Source organism: Pantherophis guttatus, chromosome 6, assembly GCF_059756535.1.
Source record: "Pantherophis guttatus breed Tessera chromosome 6, ASM5975653v1, whole genome shotgun sequence".
NCBI lineage: Eukaryota > Metazoa > Chordata > Lepidosauria > Squamata > Colubridae > Pantherophis > Pantherophis guttatus.
In genome coordinates this window covers 61,487,621-61,514,846 of record NC_142068.1, presented here as the reverse complement: position 1 = coordinate 61,514,846, position 27,226 = coordinate 61,487,621, and the positions used below count along the sequence as shown (strand labels likewise).

The 27,226-nt window shown below is 36.1% G+C and overlaps 1 protein-coding gene across 2 annotated transcripts in view; it reads left to right on the top strand.

Moving 5' to 3' along the window:
* Window positions 1–13,896: 13,896 nt before the first annotated feature.
* The window catches only part of C6H10orf90 (chromosome 6 C10orf90 homolog), a 95,056-nt gene continuing 81,726 nt past the window's right edge, over window positions 13,897–27,226 (top strand). Inside the window, exon 1 of one of the 2 annotated variants that reach the window (XM_034436443.3) lies at window positions 13,897–14,224. In XM_034436443.3, coding sequence (XP_034292334.2) covers window positions 13,921–14,224 — 304 coding nt within the window. In that variant the 5' untranslated portion in view covers window positions 13,897–13,920. The remainder of the gene's footprint in view (window positions 14,225–27,226) is intronic. The other variant, XM_087871633.1, reaches the window with a different exon arrangement.

Here is a 27,226-nt window from a genome sequence, read left to right as displayed (position 1 = left end):
AGCCACGCCCACAGAACTGGTAGTAAAAAAATTTGGATTTCACCACTGGTTCCAACCCTAATGGGGCTGAAACCCCGAAGGATAGCAAAGCAGGATCTTTTATACAGATGTTTATACAAATTTGTTGCAATATTTTCAGGATCAGACTCAATAAGATTAGTAGGAGTTAAAGGTTTAAATATATTTCCTTTTATTTACAATAGGCATTCTATATTCACTGAATATTCACAGATAGAAGCAAGGAAAAGGGTGCATATAGCTCCTTATATATACAATGGGTGGAGCTATATGTGGGAGTGGTGAATTATGAATACATTAACAAGTGAAGAATAAGTTAACCCCTGATACCCCGTTCATATACTATTTACACATTAGAGAATAAGGCATTTACATCTGACAAAATTTTATACAAATCCTCCTTGAATCTGGCTGATCTGGACACTTTTAATTCAGTCTCTAACCTTCCCATTTGAGCTAAAGTGTGGGCAGTTATGGACACAACATATTACATCCATGTGATACTGCTACTCCATGAGCTTCACTGACTTCCAATAAGCTTCTGGATACAATTAAAGGTGTTGGTTAGCCCCTTTAAAACTCTCCATGGCATAGAACTGGGTTGGTTGGAGTACTACCTTCTCCCAAAAAACATCTGCTTGCCCTATACATTCCCTTAGGGAAGGCGTGTTTTGGTTCCTTCCTTTTTGGCCTTAGGACATCTGTCTTTTAAGTGACTGATCCTGTGCTCTGGAATGATCTGCCCACCCCAACATGTGACAGGCCCAACTCTGGCTTTTAAGGCTTGGCTTTTTCCCCAGATGTTTAGATCCAGCTGACTGGAGTCCCCTTTTGCTTGTCTAAGTATCTTATTTGATCATCATTGAACATTTTATGCACAGGGTAGTTCTTTTTTAAAAAAAAATTGCATAGTAATTTTTATTTGTTTATGGTTTGTTTCTGTTATGCGCCAGAATCACATTGTTTGAGTTGGATGGGGCTAAAAATCTATCAAATCCATCAAACAAACAAAACCAAAAATGATTTCTAAACAAAATGTTTCAGCTGCTGCTCTTTCAGGCAAAAACATACACTTATAACCCCTCAAACAGAACAAAATAAGGCAAAACAACAAATTGTGGAAAAGTACAACCAATGTCCACTGTATCACCTATCATTGCTGAGTATAAAGATTACTCTGAAGACTCATCACTGCTTTCACAAATTTTGTTTGAGGCCAGCTAATTCCTACAGTTTAAAAAAAGTTTAGTTTATTGATAACCAGAGATATAGACCAAATTCTAATAGTCATTTTGTCTATATGGGAAAAAAAGGTTGTTACTCTTGTCTTTCTTTTAATGGTTTTTTTGTGTTTATTGTTTGTGTTGGAAAATAATAAATTTGTTCTTCTCATATATACCTCAATATTTACTTATAGCTTATGTCTTGCTTTTGTAGTTAATCGCAGATCATATACCTTAGTGCCAAAGGGACACAATAAACACTGCAGGTAGTACTTGTTTAGTGACCACAATTGGGACAGGTGTCTCAGTCATTAAGTATAACAAAGAGGTCGTTAAGTGAAAGTCATGTGTTTTGCAGTCAGAAGGATATGACTCCCAATGACCAGGTGAGTCCAAATGATGAAGATTTTCGAAACCTGACTCAGGAAGAAGCCAGTAAAAGGGCAAATGTTACAGTCCTTTTCCCCTACTCTCCCTCCCTTTGGAATGCTCATCCTGCCCCTAGGATAATTAGCAAGAAGGGAATTAATGTTTATATTTACATTCATTGGAGAGGAAGGGATTACAAGAGAGTGAGCACACACAATTGGGGAATATTCATTAAAAAGAATGTGCTACCTTTATAATGGCTTGGTAAGGCCACACTTGGAATATTGCATCCAGTTTTGGTTGCCACAATATAAACAGATGTTGAGACTCTAGAAAGAGTGTGAAGAAGAGCAACAAAGATGATTAGGGGACAGGAGGCTAAAACATATGAAAAATGGTTGCAGGAATTGGGTATGTCTAGTTAAATGAAAAGAAGGACTAGGGTGACATGATAGCAGTGTTCCAGTATCTGGCCACTGGGAGGAGGGAGTCAACCTATTCTTCAAAGCAACGATTATTTGAGCACCAGGGATCGGTTCCATGGAGGCTAGTTTTTCTGTGGACCGGGGAAGTGTGTGTGTGATTGGGTGGGGCTTCACTCAGTTACGTGGACTGGTGTGGGTCCATGGGCCAAGGATTGGGGATCCCTGTTCCAAAGCACCTGAAGGCAGAACAAGAAATAATGAATGGAAACCAAACAAAGAGAGGTCCAACCCAGAAGCAAAGAGAATTTTCTGTTATTCTGTAAAAACCTTTAATATGAAACCTATTAGATTCTTATCAATGTCAGGCAGCAACACCAAGAGGCCAAGGACTGTCATCAACTAATTAAGGTTACAGAGTGGAGCTTGTTAGCTTGCAATTATCAGATTTAGAAGTGCAGTGTGCTATGGAGAAAAGCAGCTCAGGAAGAGATAGATTGTTCAGATAATATATCTGCCCCAGGGAGAGTGGGGAATAAAAAAAGAAAAGAAAAAAACAGGGTTATGTGTAGTGATTGTAATGGCAATGGACAGTCACTTATCTGAAATGGCATAGGGTTTCCAACTGAGCAGGCAATTGGACTAGAAGACTCCAGGTTCCCTTCCAAATCTGTTATTCTGTTAAATTCTGTCATAAATGCAGGGATTGGTCACAAAAGTACCATATTTTTCAGACTATAAAACACACTTTTATAAAACACACAGCCTGGGTTTTTTTTGGAAAAAAATGGTCTGGAAAAAGCCTCCAAAATATGCTGAAAAAAGCCTAAAAAACGGGCCAAAGAAGCCTTGAAAATGGGCCAAAAAAAAAAAAAGCCTCGAAAATGGCCCTAAAAATGGCACAAAAAGCTTCAAAAACAGCCTCCCCAAAACCTTGAAAACGGCCCCAAAAGCCTCAAAAACGGGTCCAAAAAGCCTCAAAAACAGACCAAAAAAAGCTCCCAAAATGGGCCAAAAAAAGTCTCGAAAATGGGCTGAAAAAAGCCCCAGAAACAAGCTGAAAAAAGACTGGAAAAGGCCTGAAAAAAGGTAAGCCAAATTTTTTTGTCGTTGTTTTCCTATTCTAAATTTAGGTGCATCTTATAGTCAGGTGCGTTTTATAGTCCCAAAAATACGGTACTTTTTTTTATCATTGTCACATTTTTCAATTAGGCTGTCTGATAATAACATGATGAGTTGTCCATGGAGATTCTCAGTCATCCAGGTGATGGTTGTCCGAAATCTGCTTTTTCCAGAGGCAACTGGGCTTCCTTTGTTTTTCCTTGAAGATGTTTTGCTTCTCATTCAAGAAGCTTTCTCGGTTCTATCCATCCCAGGCGGAACCGAAATAGCTTCTTGGATGAGAAGAGAAACATCTTCAAGGAAAAACAAAGGAAACCCAGTTGCCGCTTGAAAAAGCATCATTGGGACAACATGATGAATTATGAATATGTGAAAAATATAAACGTAGTATTACAGAACATCCAAAAGGAGATGTAGGCTTAAAGATAGAATAAAAGTCTCTGATTAAGTATGGGATCCCACTGAAAAAAATGGAAAGAAATGTTTTGATCATCTGCACATCAGTAAGGAGGAATTTGTCCTTCTGCTATTCTGTACACTACCAGCAGCTTGTATAAAGCAGGCATATTTGTACATGTGTTTCAGAGTAGCATACTGTTATGAAAGGAAAATGACTTGAAATTCAAATTAACTAGCTGTAGCGGTGGTAATCACAATCATGTATTATCCTCTAAACTGCTGCTTTGTTTTTCTACATCTCAGCACAAAATCCTATCGCTCAGGCTAATTGACCTATTTCTTATTTTTTTCTTTTTTTAAAATTTACAACAGGCCTTCCAGCTATCTAAACTCCAATGAAAGCTGTTCTCTACCTAGCAACATTCATGGCAACAGCTGAGCCTTTGTAATCTTTCTTACTTTCTTCCCTCCTTTTTCCTCCACACCCCACCAGTTAGCGGTTTCAGAGGTCAAACTGCCAAGGCACCTAAGGCCAACAGAGATCTGCCCACAGTTCTTTCAGAATTCTATGAATATAATGTAAGAATGTCAAGAAATAGGTCTTCAGTCAAAATGGAAATAGGACTAAGCTGGCGTACTGAATAGTGTAGCTTCTTTTCTCCTTCAAAAATATTATGTAACCTGTAAATTGCACTCCACAGAACAGGATGTCAGAAGGTGACAAGTTACATAGGCTATAACACAAAACTTTCCAACTCCAAATACTTGTCTGAATCTGAGAAGGTTAATCCAGTTTTTTTTTTAAAAAAAATGAGGAAATCTCCATATAAAATATTTTTGCACAGTATGTGATAAGACACATGTTGGCTTTTGCATTAGCCACCAGAGAAAAAGACAACTTGAAATTAACTCAAGCTATCAAAAAGTGTTGATTGAAACTTACTGATTGTGTTCAATGGCTGCTTGGTCACTTAGCTTTTCAGTGGTTTCAGAACTAGATAAAACTGATAAAACTGATTTTGCAGTTGCAATGCATATGAAAAATTAAAAGTCAATATTTCAGAAGCTGAAGAAATGAGAGACTGATTTTCAAAATACTATCTTTATTTATAAAGCCAACATGCTACTTTGATAATTTATCCAAAGGCAAAGACTATACAGATCTTACCGTGTTTTACAGCTTATTATTAGCAAGGAATATATAGTCAAGAGTATTTGAAACCCAAACTTAGTTCATCATTTTGCATAGGCCTGTCCGTTTCTTTCATTTGTTCCCCTTTCCCATTTGTCCCTACACATCTAACCAGTGGTGGGATTCAAATAATTTAACAACCGGTTCCCTACCCTAATGATTTCTTCCAACTACCAGTTCACCAAACTGCTCAGAAAGTTAACAACCAGTTCTCCCAAAATGGTGCGAACTGGCTGAATCCCAGCACTGCATCTAACAGATAAAATGAGGAAGTGTTGGTTTCTTTAAAAAAAGATTTTTCCATGCAAACCTTTTTATGTAATACTTTTAACAAATTAAAAAGTTGTCAGTACCTATATATTATTTAATCATGGGTCATAGGAAAGGTGGATTTAATTGCCTGATAATTTTCTGATTTGCATGCAGGACATCAGAAGTAAATGTTTAGACTGTGAAAAGCAATAGACATTCTCTTCACAGAGGCTGGCTTTGGTTTCCTTGGACAGTAATAAGGAAAAGGAACATTAACCGTCTAATACGTTCAGAAGAGAAGGTCCAAGTGATTGTTTTCTGTAAAGAACCATGAACTAAACCTCAGAATCTTATCCAAATAGGTAGTAAAAAATTCTAATTTTGGCTTATCCCAGAAACTAAACTGGATTGCCTCTAGTTCAGGTGACTGGGGAATTCTGGGAGTTGAAGTCCACATATCTTAAAATTGCCAAGGTTGAGAAATATTGCTGTAGTTAATATTTGGATGGAGGACTTCCTATGTACTCTACAGCTGTGGTTAAATTGAAAACTACACTAGAAGAAGCCAGTGGCAAACTAGGCTAGCAGTCCTGTCAGGAAAACTGCAATGGATGCAGTTGCTATGAGGCGGCCATAAGAACTTAGTTACCAATAAATAACTGGTTCAACTGTATTAAACTGTAAGTTTTATTTGGAATTCTATGTGAAGACTGTTTTCCACTCTATTTCTATTTTTGTTTTTCAGTTAGATCCTTTTTATATCTAGAGATTTCGCAAAATTGCACATGGACACAGATATTCCTTACATTTTAGGACTTGCACAAAATTTGTTAAATTCTATAATTATGTAACATCTGCTTATCAGTTTTCCTAGTAAACTGTATTCCAGAATCTGGTATGCAACTGCATTTTCTATTCTGCATAATGTATCCATTATATTGGAGAAATAAAAGGCAGATAGTTTGACCAGTCTCTTTGTAACTGGCTAAACATGCATCTCTGTTTAAAGTAAATATTCAGAAGGGATCCAGAAACACACAAGTATTTCTTAGCATTAAATTGTGCCGATGAGTCTCTATTTGGATCAATGACACATGTTTCAGGAATTGAATTATTTAACTTACCTGTTATTTTAGTAAGTAGGGGATGCCCTAACCATCAAAAGCAAATTAGTTTTATTGAACAATGTGAGAAAACAAAATATCATCATCATAGTGAAACTCATAGCTCTCAGGACTTTGGGACAATTAGTTCTGTTAATATCAATTCAATTCAATTCAAATCAAATCTTTATTGTCAGTGCACAACATATGTAAAATGAGATGAGTTGAGCTCCCTCAGTGCATGCCCCCAACAAAATACAACTCACAGAAAAACCATAACCCAATAAATCATATTAACAAAACAACCAGTCCTATTGCACCAGTGTGAACATGTTACACATTGCACCATCCCTGCAGTCCATCATACTACATAGTTATGATGTTATTTCTCATTCAGGAGTCTGATAGCCCACGGATAAAAACTGTTCTTCAGCATATATGTGCGGCTGGCTATACTTCTATATCTCCTTCCTGATGATAGGAGGATAAAGAAGTGATGACCAGGGTGAGAGTCGTCCCTGAGAATTTTCCTCACTCTTCTAAGGCAACGAGCCCTAGCAATCTCATCTAGTGGTATCAGGGGACAGCCCACAATGTTTTGTGCTGTGCTCGCCACCCTCTGTAATGTTTTTCTATCCATGGCTGTCAGACCAGCATGCCATACCATGGTGCAATAAGTGAGGACGCTTTCTATTGTGGACTGGTAAAAGGAGGTCATCAGTTGTTGTTCCACCTTGTTTTTACACAAGATCCTAAGGAAATGGAGTCTCTGTTGGGCCTTCCTGGCCACCTGGATCATGTTGTTTTTCCAGGTGAGGTCTTCGCTGAGATGGACATTTGCACATTTATAATACGCACATTTTTAAAAGAAATCCTTCCAGTGTGCAAAGTATATTACAGCCTTCTTCAGTCTGGGTTTCTCCAGAGAGGTTTGTTTGAGCTTGCTGGGAATTATGGATTGAGAAAAGCTAGTAGAGTGTCAAAATCAAAGAATTTTGTTTTGGTCACTGATGAACCTTAGCTAGTGTAGTGGATCCTGCCCTGCAGCAGCAATTCAACTTCTAATGAATACCATTGTTATTTCAATAATGAATGAATACCAAATGTTATTTCAATAACATTTCAAGTATGAAAATGTAACACAAGACCCAAAAACTGAGCTATCTCTTAATGGCCTTAGCACAATTCCAGAAACTTAATGTGATAAATGTATGTATGTATGTATGTATGTATGTGTGTGTGTATGTATGTATGTATGTATTATGTATGTATATGAAGTTTGTGACTCTGAAACACAGCATGTAAATAACAAAATAGTTCATGGAGGTCATTGAATTAAATAACAATGAACACCTCATTAATAATACTAAGGGCAGAAACTATCAAATGGAAGGAAATGAGAAATAGGCACCTTGGGCCATATTTTTGTTCTATTTGTTGAACCACATGTATCATAAGTGGAAATTAATACCCTAATTTAACACTTATGTAGTAGCGATACGAGTCATACGACTGAAATAAAAGTGTAATTTGCACAAGATGGAAATAAATACCCTAATTTAACACTCATGCATCGGAGGTATTGCTGAAATAAAAGTGTAATTTTCACAAAATTATATTATCCTTTTTGCCTTCACACTTAGCCACTTTGTTTATAATACATTTTTGCAGCAAGATAAAGGAACTGTTTCTGTTGGCATAATGACTAGGGAGAAGAATAAATGAATATTCTGTATTTAAATACAAAATATTCATTTGTGTCTGATTCTCAGATATTGCCTTGATAAAGTCCTTGCAATTTTCTTAGGAAGGGTTATCAGAAGTGGTTGCCATTGGCTTCTTACTAGGACTGAAAGATAGTGTTTGGCCCAAGATCACCCAGCTGCCTTGGGCCTAAAGCAGGATTAGAACTCACAGTCTCCTGGCTTCTTGCCTGGTACTTAAACCAACCACACCAAATTGCAAAACTACATAGGAGTTGAAATAGGAAACTGCAAAATCTAGAGTCACATCATATTCATCTAACACAACAGGGTCAACAAAACCGGCTTCAGTTCAAGTTTTCAGACAAAGTTTTCTCTGATCCAACATAGATATGTTGAGGGTTTAATTTAGGACCTGCTGCATACAAAGCATTTATTCTAAGTTACAGCAAATTTTTGAACTGAAAGTGATAACAGATGGCCAAATCCATGTGTTTGTTTTAGACAATAGAATGTCTTAATTCTATATAAAAAAAAGTATGGCATCACCCTTTTTAATAAAGCATCTCCTTATTTTGCCAGCTTAGCACAGGGTTTCATTGACATTTTGCATGGTAATAACATGTAACAATACTTTTCCAAAATAACTTGTTGGATTATATCTTAATATAATCTGTTTTAAATGTGCATTTGTGTGTAGGAGACAAACAATAAATGAGTCATAGGCTCATTTGTGGATAATACAAACAATAGCAGACTGATGAGGAATGTATTTCACCCTTAGGGGACTTATTTTCCGCTTAATAGTTACAGAAATAAAGCTTTCATTTTACTATGATAAAATCCTAAACCTATTATATTCCCTATGTTATAAATAACTTTTTTTATTTCCCAATCTGTAGGCTTATTCCCATTGATCAGTTTCCTGCTTTGAATTACAAATGGCCCTTGCTTATTCAGATTTCTCTTTGAGGTAGACAGGAGATGCAACCGCCATTCAGTGAAGCTACTACTTTGACAAACTGGTGATAAATTCTGCTGTTAGGCCTGCTGTATTCACTTCAGGTATCCTATTTATTCTCACACAACCTTTTACCTTGACAGCTCTTTTCCACTGCTCTGTTTTGCTGTGCCTTGAACATTTCTGTTCTGTCTGCTAGAAGACACAAATGTCCATTCTTGGACTGACCGTTGCTTCTTTGCAGCTTTGTTTTGTTGCAAGATCTCTGCCTGTCTTCTTCTCATTGTCCTGACATTTCAGCTACTTCTCTTCTTCACTGTCACATTTCTTGTCATCTTCCACTTTCAATTTGAATCTTCTTCCTTTCTTCTGATAAATCTATAATGTATACCCCGACGCCCCACCACACATGGAGAGAGACAGACAGACTTGAAAGAGGGAGGGAGGGAGGGAGGGAGGAAGAGAAAGAAATTGTTTTAAAGAAGAACTGCCATTTTCTTTGTTTGCCTCACTGTGAACTCTTTATCAGTTGTCTGGCTGCCAGGATTGAGAAAGTACTGGAATGTCTGTCACTTTTGGAACAATTGTGAACCAACCTGAGAGGAACTGCTTGAACCTTCCATAAATTTTGCTTCTAACAAAAAATACTTGGGGTGGTAGAAATAGTGATGGAAGAGTTGTCATCTTCCAGACTTTTGTATGTGAGCTTCTTCCCTCATATATATTTGTATTCCTTGGGAAGCTTTTACTTTGTTCCTGGTCACCATATGAATCCAATTTTAATAAGTGTATCAGACATAACATCATTAAAAAAACATTCTATATTGGCTTGCATTGTACGTATGAAGCAAGGGATAAAATTTGGTACACTAGCCTAGCCGTTTATACATATAACCTCTAGTGAGTCCAGACTGGCAACAATATACATGTATTTCTCTGTTATAACATATGACAATGATTTTCTGAGTGCTGTGATGTCTAAGTATACGTCATCTATAAAAGATTTATCTTGTTATGTAAGAGAAAGTGACCCTTTTCAGACCTAAATATACCCATGCTATAAATGAATTCTAGCATTCATTTTAGTTTTTATTTGAGGCATATCTTTTTTGATAAATTTCTGTGGGCAAATTAGAAATAGAACATTTATTAAATACTTAAATATCTGGTTAAATTCAGGAGCTCTGAGAAAAAAACCTACCATTATCTTTTCTGACAATAAATGCTGACTTGATTTATTTATTTTTCTCCCATTTATTATGAACTGTAAGACCGAAAGGAATTGTTATCTTCTTTTGTACAAACAGTCTAAGAGCATAATCATTAATTTTTAGTTAGGCACATCTCTTTGTAAAAACATTCTATATGGCCAATAGGTTGTTAGACTCCTGGAAGATTGCAGCTTGCTTAATTATTTATATTTAGGCAAAGATTTTTAACAGGTTGCAAATGTTTGTATTTTAAAGCCTTCCCAGGCATGAACACTGCTCAGCAAGAGACCTTGTGTTCAGAAATACCGTATAACCCAAAATATTAATCTAACCAGAGGAAATGGTGGGAACCGGCTGTGCATGCATTTAAATATTTTCAGGGAGGGCTTTTTTGAGGGGGAGGCTTATTTTAGCACATGCGCTCAAAAGCCCGATTGAGCTTATTATCAGGGGGTGTCTTATTTTAGGGGAAACAGGGTATGCAAATATGTATTACAGCTAAATAATGTTTTGATGATTTGTACTATTTTTGTGAAGTAGTATTGTGCTTTTGCTCTCCAGTTTAGAGCTTCCAAATCACTTTCCCTCAGTTTGCTTAGCCATTAACATTTAATCGATTTTTAAACCAGTCTGTAGGACATGATTAGGCAGAGTCTGGGTCAAACACATCAGTTTGGAGTTGCTATGGTTCCACCAGAGAGTCCAGCCTCCCGTGAACTCTGTTGACTCTTATCTACCACCAATTTTTCCTTGACCATTCTGAGATCAGACTCTTGGGTATAGATAGCATGTAATAAACTTGAAATGCTTTGAACTAAACTCCTGTTCCTGGTTACTTGTGCCCAACATAGACTACCTAAATTTGGGAAGTCTTTGTCTACTGAGTTGTCTTTTCTACTCTTGGACAGAAACACTGTCTGTACTGAAGGATAATTGTATAATTTACAGATTCACAATGATCCATATTTTCCCCTTCATTAGAATTCAATATTTAAATTAAGAAAATACATGCATACACCTGCTTGATGGGAATTTTGTGTCAAATTCTGCAACCTGCTAAAGTACTAAAGTGCTAAAGCCTGATTTTCTGAGACTTGGAATTATTTTTCCTTCTTCTTGTGTATTTGGCTTTTACTACTGTAGGCATTGCTTCACATTTCATGTATTTTTTGGTAGTCTTAAGAACAAGGAACCTTGAAAAGAAATGTGTATGTATCTGTGTGTGTGTGTGTGTGTGTGTGTGTGTGTGTGTGTGTGTATTTGAAAGGTGGAAATCAACATAGAATGAGGTGTATGACAAGGCGATACAATATCACCTATCCTTTTCTCAGCCTGCCTTGAAGAAATATTTCGCAAACTAGTCTGGGCAAAAGATGGAATAAAAATCAATGGTGCCTATTTAAATCACTTATGATTTGCAGATGATATTGTTATCTTCTCATAAGACTCAGAAGAAACACAACAAGAGCTGCACAAGGCAGGAGAACCATTTGGCTTAAAAATATACACATACATATACATATACATATACATAATTTATATTTCACTGATAAAGAAATAAAGGGAGACTAGTATAGATCTATTTCTATTGAGACATTAAGGTGTCTTGATAGAAAAACACTTAATCTCTCCCCTGGCTCAAGCTGATGAAGGGAGGAGAACTTGTGGCTCAGAGGTTAATGTACCAGGGGAGATTAAATGGGTTTTCTATCGAAGCAACCTAATCTACCCAAATATAGGAAGGAGCATACTGCTTCCTTTATATATATATGGAGAATTGCTAGAAATAGTAGACCAAGAAGATTGGATCAACCTATTCTCCAAAGCAACTAAAGGCAGTTCAAGAAGCAATGGATGGAAACTAATCAAGGAGGGAAGCAACCTAGAATTAACTAAGTGTGGGAGTAGGAATGGATTTCCAGAGCGAAAAAAAAAATGCAGACTACAGGAACCAGCAGCATTACTCAGGTGACCCTGAGGATAAACCTTCAAGTGCTTCAATGACCCTCTAAAACACAGATGTCAAACTTACTGTGTCATGTTGCCATCACATGACGTTTTGTGATGTTTTTCCCATTCGTGGAGCTGAGGTGGGTGTGGCTTGCAGGCTACCAGTTTGACACCCCTGCTCTAAAAGGATGCAAATGACCAGCTGTTTGCAAGGAATATAAATCCTTCTTGGATGAGAAGTGAAACATCTTCAAAGAAAAATAAGAAAGTCCAGTTGCCTCCTGAAAAAGCATCTTTGGGACAACCATGATCTGGATGACTGAGAATCTCTACAAACCTAGAATTAAGGAGAAATTTCCTGACAGTTAGAACAATTAATCAGCAGAACACTTGACCAATGGATCTCAATGGAAGGTGATACAATAAAGGAAATGGAACGAGTGGCACAAAGAGCTATGGAAAGATACATGCTTGGCATTACAAGACAAGATAGAAAGACCTGCACATGGATTAGAGAACAAACAAAAGTGTACAATACAATCAAGAGTGTAAAAGAATTGAAATGAAAATGGACTAGTCACATAAAAAGAAGAGCTGATGGCAGGTGGACCAATGCAGTCATAGAATGGATTCCACTTGACAAAAAGCGTCTACAAAAGAGACCTAAAACAAGATGGATCGATGGCATCAGCAAGTATTGCAGGCCCAATTGGCAAAAGAAAGCTCAGGTCCATGTGGATTGGAAACATGGGGTAGGGGCCTTCATCCTGCAGTGATAGACAATGGCTAAAATGATGATAAATGATGGTAGATATATTCATTAAACTAAAAATCTTGTTAAAACCTTTTTCTTTATACATCTTCCTGAAATGCAAGCATTGTGACATAGCTATTTTTAAAAAGTCAGCCTAGAAAATTGTGTCATTCTCTGTGAAAACAAGATTTTTCTAGGATTTGACCCTAATCTCCTGGATTCTGCACAGCTTTCACTGTTGATCTACTCAGTTCTTCCCTGGTGTTGTTCCATCATAATATCTGAATATCTCCAAATTTGTGCTCATTCTCCAAGTGTGGCTATTGATGGTTGGGTGCTCTTCTAATTCTCAACAAATGTTCTTGTACTTTACTCATATGGCAATGAAATCAAATATCTGTTAGAACTTTATCCAGGGCAAAGAAATAAATTTTCTAAAAACTCAGCCAGCAGTCAAGAGGTAACAAGATCAAGGACAAATCTCTGATAAATACATTACTTTTATTACCTATGCTGTCTCCTTTATCAAAGTCAGCTACTCTGGAATCAAGTCCACTATTTATATTATGGTTTAAAGTGTACATCTCTTTCTCTCAACTATATGTGGTAATAGACTTCTTGCTGCTTGCCTTATGCTTTGATAATAGTCCTGTCTAGTCTTGGGCTTTTTGCTTCTGATCTTGCCAGCTTCACGAAGTCATCAGCAGATCTGCTGTGCCTTTACAGAGACATCATTATTGCCTTGGGCAGCTCTCCTATTCATTAACCTGAGATGATGCAGAAGTTTCTGAGAAACCGTGTCATCTGTGCAGATCAATCTTTTTGGCCAAGAGGCTGTAGTGCTACAAAGCATGACAGACATTTTGGGGCTAGATATTTCTCTAACAGAGCCCTAACAAAGCTCCTAACAGCAGAGAAGATCCTCTACTTAAATATTTCAAATGCTGGCATGAAAGAGTCTTACAGTTTTTACCCTGATAGGTATTCTTGATGGCTGAATGTACAATCTCCTGCTGTCAGAAGAGAGGAAGGGATGGAATAAGAGAAAGGAAGCAGCCAAAATTGATATGCAGCATTGAGGGCCCCTGCATTTAGAGGCACAGATTGTAAGCAATCAGGCTAAATGAAATTCTCAGACCCAGGCCTTATCTTCCTAGATAACCCTCATTCATCCTGTGAGTTTCTGAGGACAAAAAAAAAAAAATAGAAATGAATGGATTCATTTGTGCTGCCTGAATAGAATGCTAATGAAAGGAGGTAGGGAAAAAATTATTTGTGCCGTGCAGCTGAAAAGACGGCACTTCCTGACTTTCCCTGTTACTACTGCAACAAGTGACTGGCAGCCTAGTAAGGGCAAAGCAAGGGAATATTGTGTAACTGAAAAGAAAAAGACAAGAAAGATGCCTTCCCAGGAAAAGAAAACAATGTTCTTTAGATGCATGGCATACAACCAGATAGAGACCCCTACTGTAACATGGAAGCCAGAAAGAACAGCCTTTATATCTCAAATTAACTATTCCTCATGGGTGAAGCCATGTTGTCTTGGTAAGTTTTATGGACATTTTTCAAGACTTTGCCTAGTTGAAATGTAGTTGAAATGCATGGGTGGGTGTTTTGTGCTGTTTGTATAGTTGGAAAACGTTTGAAAAAACAGTGGACCAATGGATGGTATGGCTACTTTCTGTGCCTAGAGTGTAAATTTCTACTCAGAAGTAAACTTTATTGAATTCAATGAGGCTTAGTATAAGCAAGTATGCAGAGATATACATGCAGCCTTAATCGTTCTTGTCATTGTAATGACCATTGGTTTTATAAACGTAGCTTGAATTAAAACATATTTCTAAATTATTCTTCCTCTTGGTATCAAAAGCTCATAAATCTTGATGCAATTGCTTACATTTTGGGGGTGGGATTTTGGATCTTATTAGTTTTATTGTTTTCTGGGTTTTTTAAATAATTCAGTTTAGTTTCATCTTCTTTGAACTAAAATGGTGTAAAGTGGTGTACTATTAAAAATACAAATAAGGGAAAATATAATTCATATCAAAATACAGAAAAATCTTGTAGATATAGAAACTATATTAATTCAGCTATATTTTTTTAAAGGAATTTGTTTATTTTCTCTGATAGATGTATGTTGATATGTGTATGAATTGTCACATGCATATTCATGCTATTTGCAGCTTAACATGTATTTATATTAAATACCAGAAGTAGATATTCAATATTATTCAAGATTTTTCAGTATTTGCAATGATATTTTTATGCAATCTAATTATTGCTTTCTAGAAGAATTGTCTGCAGGACACAGGATCTGCTATGCGTTTTTTTGGAAAACAATGTTATTCATGAATTTTGTTTTTCCAGTGGCAAAAAAGACAGATGCTGGGGCTGTGAGACACAAAACAGTAGGAAAGAGCAATGCTAAACATCCATCTCCATTAGTCAGGGTGGAAAAAAATCCTGAAAGTTTTGATTTGTTAGTCAACATTAGATAAATGGTTAACATTTTCTATATGCCTTGGTACAGCAAAGACAATGATCTCAAAATGTAAATAATGGCTTTGCATTAATTTAGTATAACTCACATGCCAACTTGCAAAATAGATTTCACTCCATTAAAAAGAAAAGATTGAAATGAATAACTCCCAAATAAGAAGATAAATGGAGACAGGCCTAATTATCTTTTGCGATAACACCCTTAGCATGCAGCATGCTTAAAATTTGCTTATTTTCACTCAGCTTTTATGATCTATGATAATCTTATTCATATTTTTAAAAAACACCATTTGTTTTTATATGGATGGCTGTATTTGGAGAGTGGGAATTCTCCTAATCCTGACTAAGTTCTGTGGGATGAAGGAACGGGAACATGAAGCAATCATAAACAAAACTACTGTATGTGTGCCTTGCATGTTATTTGTGTTATGTATCGAATAGATTTTGAATTAGTTTGTCTTACATTATGGATAATGTGGAAAGGTGGTACTTTATAATAGAGTCCTACAATTGAAATGTTTGAGTGGATTTAGTTACTTTTGGTAAAGTGCCTAGTTTATTTCCTTTAGGATAAGGGGGGGAAAGTATACAATAAAACATAAAGCAGAAAACATTTGGCACATAAGAAACAAGTTCTATTATTAGCAATTACAAATAGGCTAAGAAGGATGAGCAAAAGGTTTCAAATTTTAAAACTGGCAACACTTTTTAGAACAATTAATTTGAGCTTCATTGGATTGTTTTGATTACTTTGAATGGTTATTTAAATATTGAAACACTCCCAGAAACAACTGTTTTCAGTTTAACATGTTTTGAGCTTGAAAGATTAACAGTTCAAATTATTTTATACATCATTAGTGAATAGGATGGTTATTGAAAATGTGAGAAAGTTACTTCTCACAGATCAGATGGAAAATGATTACTGTATAATATAGCCCCTTACCCTGTTTTATTAGAGATGTCAGCTCTTCAAAATAGACCTGGTCAGGAAACAGACACCACTAGAACAACTATAATGGTACTTTTTAAATCATAGAATCTTGAAAGCCTGACTTAGTCTGACTTAGGCCAGATTCCTTTTTCTCTGGACAAGCATGAGTAATTTCCTCACCTTCTCCTGTCTGTCATAGTTTAGCTGATATTCACATAAAGGTTGTGAATTCTTTTTGAAGGCCAGCTTTGTACTCCTCTACAGACAGCAAGTAGCTGAACTAAATTTTTTATTTATTTAATCATATCTATATAGAAAAACATAACCCTGCATGGCATACAATCAAAACAATCCATACAACATTCCACAATTAAAAACATCACTATTATTGAAAGACCAGGAGAGAGCCTATTCAGTGTTACAGGCAATCTAACTACCTCACTAGTTCAGGATTCACTTTATATTCTTGTTTGGATTAGATGACCATGTTGCGGTGATATTCATTTAACTGTAATCATATTATAGAAATAGAATTATTTCTTACTTTCTTTAATGCTATTTTTATGACAATGGTCAGAGGTCAATTCTTTATGCTGATTTTATTTGGTATTTTAGTACCTTTACGTATGGTCAATCATGACATTCTACTGAATTGCCTGTAGGTCCTTGCAAAAAAACTTTCCTTTTTGGTAGGTGAAGTAAGAAATTCTCCATTTTCATAAAAGCAAACACCATGAAGCACAGTTAATTATGCATTTCAAGAGTGTTCATACTTTTGAAAAGTTTGTAAATAAACATATATGGATGCTATGTCTTCTCTACATACTTTTAAAAAGAGATTTTAACTTTCACATGACAGGGTTGATTTTATGCCCCTTTTGGAATTTAAACTATTAGTTTTCCAAGGCCTCCTTTAAAGTAATGATGAAGTTTATTGTATTGAGAAAAATATCCTGATGCTTCCCAATTATGATAGGAAAATAACTGAAAAATTAAATGTAGCTTGCTCCATTAGCAGCATTCCCTGGTTGCCAACCAGGGAATGCCAAGGTTGGCTGGCTGGTTGGGGCTTTGTCCCTTGAATTAAGACAGGAAAGGGCCCTGGAGGAGATTTCTGGGAAATGTAGTTCCCAGCGGGAGGAGTAAAATCAGAGTGCTGGGAGTAGGAGGGCAGAATTGACCAGCTGAGGACTGAGAGAGAATGAAAAGGAAGCTGCTAGGAGGAAAAGAGGCTACACTCCTTTGGAAAGAGAGAAAGATTGTCACCCCAAGGAAGAAAGGATGTCCATATCTTGACCTAGAGACTGTATTCTGGCTGTCATGAGAGGAAAACTCCATAGGCCTCTCACTGGGCCTGCAGAGGCCGTGTTTATGAGGCAACAGGTTTAGTGAGGGGCCATTTGGCCAAAGAGGACAGTCTTTGGGTCATTTTTAGCTTGAGCAACATTGCTCACCATCAGATTTAGTGTTTTATATTATTGTGTTGTTTAATCTGATTTTATCTTAATGGACATTTTTAATTAAAGCCCATAACTCCCTCCAATGTGTTAAAGGGATGGAAGGGCCCAATTGCTAGCGGCCCTTTCGGGGGCAGCACTACATAAATACGGTAATATAAGAATGGAACTTGTCCATTGCAAATCCCTCACAATTTGTTAATACTGGGGGGGGAGGGTGTTTTTTGTTTTTTTTTTGGTATCTTTTTGCCCAAAGTAGTTTAATGGTAGTTTACAAATGTAACTTATATGATAGATGACAGGAGTTGCACGTTTGGATGTTGTACATTGCCTTCTCCTGGTCTGTGATGTAACTTAATAGCGAATAGTATTAGAATTTAGTAAATTGTTGCTATTTCAAGTGGAAGTATGACCCAGAGGCCTTAAGACTTTATTGTATGAAAAAATCTATTCGTGCTGCCTCTGAATTAAGTACAAAGTGAAAATATAGTATATCAAAATCCCTTACAGAAAAATAAGATATGTTTTTTTTCAGGTAGCAGGAGCAAGACTTAACTTGTGAGAGGTTGGAATTGGCCCTGCTTGGTGCAGGAGTAATAAAACCTGACCACATTCCTGATTTGAATTGCTTGCTCATTATGTAGGGTTGGTAGTAGAGACCATGCAAAAAGAAGCTATCAGAAGAACTTTGTGATGTGACAGTATAGACAGGGAAATTATTTGTTTTCTATTGCAGTTGATTCTATCTAGAGCATTATTTAGTCTTTTGGCAGTCAGTTTTTGCTGAGGAAACAGTAAGAAGGTCAGAATCAATGAGAATAGATGGGAGTCGTAAAAAATGAAATATGTATTCTTGAAACACAACATATTGCTGCATCTAAAATTGTAAATGCTGCTTGTGTAATTATGATAAAACAAGCTTACTGGTTATCTCTTACTCATCTCTCTCTCTTTCTGTTAAGTAGTGTTTTTCTTTCTCACACTACTTATTCTATGATTTTTTGGAGATTTTATTAAAAAAGAGCAATATGTAACTTCCTGAAAATGGTTTAAATTTATCAGCACTATATGTAAATATTTTTGTGGGGTTTTTTCCTAAATAGTTTAATTAATCCTTGTAATTAATTTCATCTCTGGTTTTTCATTTTTGTTCTCATTTTTATGTCTGTTGTTTCTATTGGCTGCTGGACGACTTTGAATTTAGCAGAAGCAAGAATTTCAAAGAATTTCTTAAAAAATTTTGCTGCTCCGGTGTTTGACATTGTACAAGTCTCATTGGTCTAGATTTCTTTTCTGTACCTTGCATATTGTAGACAGAATTTAATCAGGGCCCTTGGTGTTTTAAAATACTTCAGAATATTTTCTTTAGCAAATTAGAATAAATTCAGCACCAGTGTCTGACACAGTGATCAAAAGTAATTGCCTACAATTTCACACCCACGAGATCTTTAACTGACTTCAAAATTCCTCATATGCTGGACATTTCACAGTTTCATTATCATAGAATTCTTCTCTCAGAGCAGCAATCAAGCTTTTAATGCAACCGAATATAAAGGTATATACTTGAGTTTATAAATATGTAGTGTATATATAGAGAGATATAGATATATAAATACATGAGAAATTAGACATGCAGATATAAAACACCAGAATAATCAAGATAAAATGATCTTCAATTGATCCAAGATCTTTTACAGAATGGTTTTGTCCAACCTAATGCCATTTCAAATGTGTTGGAATATAATTCCCATCATCCAATTGATATTGATCCATCAAAACACAGCTGTTACTGGAAGGAAGGATACTATGCAAGCTTACCTTGAGTTAGTTCTTCCTCACCTCACATGTACGTATACAGACTTCTATTTTCTGACTTCTGAAAGGGTTTGAACTCAGCATAAGACATATACATATATGTTGGGAGTCTCCAAATGTCTTCCCTTGTCCCATGTCTCCACTTAACCATGGTTGGGTCTAACCCTTTACCAATATAACTCCACTTTTGCCTTTTTGAATTGTGTTCTCTGTTTCTTTTCCCACTGCGTTTATTTCTTTGATCCCCTATATTTCTATATTTGGAAGCCATAGCAGAAAGTACTGAGCTTGAAAGCAATATTTCCCCTGTAATGGTAGGAAAGACTTTCAGTGAACTAAGAATTTACTTGCACAAACCAGAGTACATGATTATACTCCTGAGGAACAGCAGGAGCTAGTAGTCCTTTTTACATCAGTATCTTAGAAAAAGATAAAGTGGCACGTACAGTTGTGTCTTTGATCCTCCTGAAGGTCTAAAGAAAACAGATACAAAGACAGATTACTTTACATGTCTCTTGCTACGCCTTATTGGTGAAACAGTTTTATGCTTTGCCTTGCTGCTAAAATGTTCTTGAAATAATGTGAAAAGCACTGCTCTGTGTCTCATTTAACTTAGTTTCCAGCTATGTTTGTGGAGTAATTTGAAACATTTCACTTGGAACAGAGGATGTCTTGTTAATTATATGACACAAATATTGTCTTTAAAATGTCTTGGCAGGGAGAATTGTTACTGCAAAAAGCAGGTGAATGAGTTAACAGACTTGATATGTGATATTTGCAGACCCTGGAAGTACTGCCAGTCAGAGTCAACTATATAAGGCAGTTTGTATATTGCTATATATAAGTCCATACTTGTTAACTCGTATGGACATCCTGTATATTCATTTAGATTTCTATCATAAAAATCTTAATATGATGTACTTTGCAAGCATTTTAGAGCTGAAATAGGAAATAGTAATCTTCTCAAGACTTGAGAACATGTGTGTGTGTGTGTGTGTGTGTGTGTGTGTGTGTGTGTGTGTGTGTGTACACACATTTATCCAAAAAAGTATGATGGCTCAGCGTTTAAAGATGCTGAGCTTGTCAGCTGGAAAGCTGACAGTCCGGATTCAAGACCTGTGCACCATGATTTGACATCTTTAACTCCGGCTGGGATGACACCCCCCAATCAGAGCTGGTACATGGTCTGGAAGTTCTCCTGGACTCTGTGTTCCTGCTCAAAGAGCAGGAGTCCATATTTGTATGAATATATCTTGTGTACCAGTTGTATCTTTTCCTAGATCTAGGGTCTCTGCTTGCACCATTCATGCCTTAACTATCTCCCACTTGGATTACTGCAATGGACTGCCCTTGAACAGCATTTGGAAATTGTAATGGTGGTACAGACAGTAATAGGTGCACAATGATATATCTATGTAACACCACTGCTACATGGGCTGCACTGGCTGCCAGTAGGCTTCTGGGTGCAATTAAAAGTACTTGTTGTTACCTTTAAATCCTTACATGACCTCAGGCAGGTTACCTGAGGGACCACCTATCCACATGATTTCTGCCCATTCTACTAGATTAGGCAGAGTGAACCTACTTCATATTCTGTTGGTGAAAACAGTGTCACCTGGTGGAGCTTTGGCAGTGTTATGGCTACCTGATGGAACAGCCTCTCCCCAGAAATACAAAAGCCCCTGACCTGTCAGGAATACAGTTTTCTCCTAGGCACTGGGACCAGGATGTTGATAGAGCAGGCACAGGATGGTTGATGCATAGATGTCAATTTTTATTGAGGTCTGAACACAGTTTATTGTTTTATATGATTGCTTTTACCCTAAAGTGTTTTTATTTTGTTTACAACCCTGAGGTACTTTTGTTAGATAGATCGCTCTTTAAATTTGTATAACCGTCACTATCATTATTATCTGACATTGTTTCAATCAATATGAAGTTCCTTTACCACATGAAGCTGATTGAGTTTCAAACATAGAGAATGTATTCCATTGCCAGACAGGACAGAATATAATCAATTAGTCTATCAAATTCACTCTTTGGGGATTTTATAATAGGAATTATCAACATCTTCTGTGATTTTACACTGTAGTGACTTTTCCACAGATCTCTTTGCTTTTGCTTTAAGTTGAACACTCTCCAGCGTGACTCAAGACAATTAGTTTTCAGAGTTATTGTATAAATAAAGTAAAATCCAGCTGTCAAAATGGATGGTCTTTTACACCTAAAGTGGTTTGGAATATACTACAGTTTTCTATACTTCACATTTTCTCTATCCGTAACTGTACTTAGAAGTGAGATATTTTAAAAAACGAATAGTTCAGAGTTTGGAGGGGACTATGTTTAGCTATCCTAGTTATCCTATTGTTTATTCACATCTTGAGTAGCATTAATAACTTAGTTTTGTTTAAGCAAAGTGATATAATTCTCTGTAATTCAGAATAATTAGATCCAGTATTTATCAGTCCATTCAGATATTCCAAAGGCTTTTGGTTGCAAAGATGAGAGCATCTCTGTGTCTAAATGATTCTGTATTCACACTAATTAAGGAGGCCTAGTTATGGTCTGGCTATTTTGATATCAGGAAAACTCAAGATCTCCTATTTCAATCATACAGCAGCACTATACAGATTGTTCAAATTAAAGTTTATTTTTAGACTATTGTTCTGTATTAATATATGTATTTCCCTTGTATTCTGTCTTAATATCTGTATTCCCCCAACTCCTTGTATGCTCATCAAATGGCATACTATAGAAAATTTGGCTACAGAGTTAGAAATAATGGAAAGGGTTTTCTCAGATTCCATTTTTAGTATCTCTGGGAACTTCAAAGCCAGTGTAGCTTCTTCAGGATAGCAAAAAGAGTTACTAGATTACTTTGCCACATGGGGATCTTAAATTTTTTTTTTTAAAAAAATGGAAAATCTTTGGTGGACATCAAAGTTCAATGCCAGCTATTAAGTGTACAGGACACAAATTTGGATCAGTCTGCAGGAATTTATATGTCTAACACAAATACTAGAGTATAGATTATGTTCCCAATTACTACAGGACATTTTGCAGTACAGAGAAGAAAGCAATTACCTTGTTTACTTAATTTTTGGCACTGTTATCAGCCATTAGACCAAGAACTGAGAAATGTTATGTACTTGGGAGAAGATAGAATTAAATATCTACGAAGGCAAATTGTTTGCTAGATATAGTTTTGAATAATAATCATATTTTGGTATTAAGTCACCAAGCAATTTCATCTAATGTAAATAATATAGGTTGTTATAATCAAGTTGTATTCAGTTTGAAACCAATATATTAATTCATGTGGGTCCTTATAAACAAAAATATTGCACAATACATGATTCAATCAAGACTGCAGACAAACAAGAAAGGATGTACTGCACAAATTCTGTATCCAGTGATCTCAAGAAATACTAATGATTCATTTATAAAGCTTTTTAAAATTAAAAAAAGAAATTGCTTACTATGGGGGAACTGTATTGTGTGATTCCAAAAGAAGAGAATATATGTACCATCCAAGCTCAGAGAGCATCAATCCTGAGCTATAGACAGTATATTCTTTTCTATGGAACCACATATGGCTTTCAAACACTTCAGAAAACATACAAATGGAGGAAATTTGCATGTAGGCAAACCTCCATCAAGGAACAATTATTTTTTTCTGCATAAATGCCTATAACAATATGTCATGCTCACCAGTTATTGTGCAGTATCGGATAAGGAGACCTATTCTGAGAACTGGTCACATGTGGAGAGTAATTATAGACATCTCATTGAAGCAAGATTCCATTGGAGATCCAGATTTTGTATTTCAACCACAGATAGTCCCAACTTACAACAGTTCATTTCGTGATTGTTCAAAGTTATAATGGCACTGAAAAAGGTGACATATGACCGTTTTTGTCACTAATCACATGGTCATGTCACTTTTTTCAGTGCCATTGTAACTGATCAAAATTCAGATGCTTGGAAACTGGTTCATATTTATGACAGTTGCCATGTCCCAGGGTCATGTGATCTCCTTTTGCAACCTTTTGATAAGCAAAGTCAATGGGGAAGCCAGATTCAATTAACAACCATGTTCTCAATTTAACAACTTCAGTGATTCACTTAACAACTGTGGCAAGAAAGGTCATAAAATGGGTCAAAATTCACTTAACAACTGTCTCAATAACATAAATTTTGGGCTCAATTGTAGTTGTAAGTCGAGGACTACCTATACACCTTTGGTAAAACCTTTACAGTCAATGAGCCCCTAATCATCCTGTTTACATCAGTGCAAATTTTGGCCAATAATGTCAACATTTGCTGCCTCTTTGATCTTTAGTAATGCTCTGGGTGAAGATATTCTCTGAGTAGAAGTGTATGAATGCTATGTCATTTGGTAGCCATCTCTGCCTATTAAACTTGCTCATGTTAACAAATAAGTTGTTGATGGAACTTTTTTTTTTTATTATTTATTTTTTTTATTTGATTTATATGCTGCCCTTCTCCGGAGACTCAGGGCGGCTTACAATGCGTTAAGCAATAGCCTTCATACTTTTGTATATTTATACAAAGTCAGCTTATTGCCCCCACAAACTGGGTCCTCATTTCACCTACCTTAGAAAGGATGGAAGGCTGAGTCAACCTTGAGCCTTGGAGAGATTTGAACCAGCAGTAAATTGCAGGCAGCTGTGTTAATAACAGGGTGCGTAGACCACTGTACTATCAAGGCTCTTAGAAAACTTCAGCCATAGAAAAAATGCTATTATGGCCGAAGTTCAGTCTTCCTATTATGTCTATTTGTTGCAGCTTTTGCCAAATAATATGTTATTCTGGTATGAAATGATGCATTCTCAGAACTGATAATAGTTGAATGTGATAAAGCTTGAAAAATAGCCAGTTAAGTGCTAAGACTTCCCTGTTTTTACTCTAGTAGGGCAGTCACATTATTTGAACTTGCCCTTATGTTTAATTAAAATTCAAGTAATGCCTGAACTTTAGGTTAATTCCCTTAAGATGGCAATAATTAGTAGAAATTTAATTTGCAATCTAGTTTGCAATAAATATTGTCACTGCAGAACCCAAAGCTTGATGTCCAGTTTTTAAAGCAAGTCCATATTTATAAAGATCAATGTTGGAGATTTGTTGTTGTTGTTACAAAACAGTTACAGAACTAAGAATATATTTCACCACAGCATGCAATCCAATGGAAAGCAAATAATCTGTCTTACATTATCCTTATATTAACTTATATTATCCATTTTATTCAAATACTTTGTGAGGTTGGAGGATGCTGCCACCTAGAATCCATTAAGAATACAATGCACGAAACTAAATATATACTTAATAAAACCTGAACCATGAGGTAAAATGCAATGATGGCTAATTCTACACGTATTTATTTAGTTATTTAACAGTAATAAGCTTTTTGAATGTCAAGGCTAAATTTTGAGGCTTATGAAGTAATCAACTACAATAAATGTAATTTATTAGTAATTGCTACAATTTTTCCATATCCTTCATTTGCTTTAAGCTTTTGTTAAGTATTCATTTCAATCATTCATAATGTAATAGAAAGGAATATTTACTTATCATCCATGGTTTACAGTCATATACCAGAGGAGGAGCATTGCCCCATAACTATTTTTCATTAACACTGATACGTACTGATCGTCAGAAGCTTCTAAAAACATTTTTTTCTGCAACCTCTTAAGGTTGTAGAAAAATGCTTTTAAAAGTAAAAAAAAAAAAAGTTGGCCACACCCACCCAGTCACATTACCCCCCACAAGCCACGCGCACAGAATAAGCCACACCCAGAGAACCGGTAGTAAAAAAATTTAGAACCCACCCCTGAACTAAAGATCAAATAAGGTATAAAATTGTGTTTGGGTCATTGATAAATAAAACAATTTTAGCAAAATAGCGTAGTTCTATGTGGTGGGAAAGTTATCAAAAATTCTGCTTTCATTTCTACCTTTTCAAAGACTTTCCTCCAATGTACCAACATGTAGTTTTACTAGCCAAGCTAAATGTTGTATTTTCTGCAATTATGTAAGATAAAATTTGTAAATATCACCCATTCAAAAGGGCTATACTCTTGTCTCTCAAGATCTGTTGAGTCAGTGATGCACATTTTATTAGTTTGTTCCTTCTGTAAAGATTCCCAACATCTAGTAATAACATCTCTTTTAAGTAACTTCCTAGGCAGATCTAATTCATTTTATGTTTTTTTTAAAAAAAAAACATTAAATCCAAACATTATTTACAAAGTAGCAAAATTGGTTTCTGGAACTATGCTTACTATGAACCAGATGGTATCACAGATAATGAAGATTGATCCATAAATTTGTGTCAAAACATACTGTATTTTAAATTGCACCATTTTCTTCCATAGCTGCTCTCCAGCATTGAGACCCATTAGTGTTGTTTTCTCTCAACAGGGTATGTCAGCCATTTCTCAACCTCCAGAAACAGCTCAGGGGCCCAAAACAAGTATCACGCACCCACCCCAAATACACTCCAACACATTCTAATAAAATCTAATACTCAGATCTTTCCAAATAAAACCGCTGAGCCACAGCATGCCAAAACACCCGTTTGCAAAATGCCTCTTCCTCATCCATGATTTAATGTTGTAGGAGGGAGTATTACTGAGGCAAAAATGAGAGGAGAGAATAGCATTCCCCTCTTGGAAATCTGCCCAACTAGATTTTGAGTTTAGTTCCAGCTATGCTTCCTGGATAGGGGAGAGTGGATGTCATCATCTGCTGGCATTCAGAAGTGCTACCCTCTAAGTAGCAAGATATATTATCTATACATTTGGACCTGATTGTTGGATTGTTGGTGGACCTTCCCTGAATGATGTACTGGGGGACTTCATCCTGCTTTCACTTGAGCAGAAGGTATTAAAGACCCTCATGACAACTGTGGACCTGTTCCAATTTTTGGAGGGGCCAACTCAATTGAAAAGTGATGCAGTAGATTTGTTCTCAGTTTGGGAACAGATGGAACATCATCCAAAAGCAGTGGGCATTGAATTTCACCCTTTGTCAGGTCTTGTCAGATCACTCTCTGATTGCTATGGAATTTGGCTGAGTGAAGCTTTCACTGAATCCAACAATCTTATACAATTTTGGAACTGTCTCTCACCATCTGCTTTTAGGAAAGGCTGTGAAGAAACTGAATCAGAGAGTTCTAGAGGAAGTAGATTATTTGAACTGTTGAGAATCAGGGTTCAAGCCAGAAAATTGCATTTGTTGTGCTTGTTGATGATCTGTGAAGAATGGGGGAGTGCATCCATCCTAGTTCTCCGTGATCTCTCTGTAACGTTTGATACTATTAAATATAATATCCTTCTGGACTGCCTCTGAGGGATTTGAGTGGAGAGCATTGATAGATTTGTTGGACTGGAAGTTAATTTGCATGACACTAAAACTCTGATATTGGGAATTTATGCCTCAAATAAAGATAAAGTACTGATATATAAAGGACTTATTGAGAGAATAATGGCTTTTTCATATGAACATTGGTATTTGACTGGGGATTGGAATAGAGTGATCTTCTGGAAAAATATTAAAATATTTTTAAATATTGAACTTGCTACAGTTTATGTATTTTATCACTTAAACTCTAATCTTTCCTCAATATTTTCTGAGAAAATATTACAATATGAAAAGTTTTCTTTGATTTGATGGACAATTTATGGCTTGTTGATATATAGAGACAGAAAAAAATGGCAATTCAAGAGATTACACATACTTTTCTCAAAGACATATATTCTTTTCAAGAATAAATTTGATTTCAAAGAATTTAGCTACTAAATTTTCAGATTATTACCAAAGATT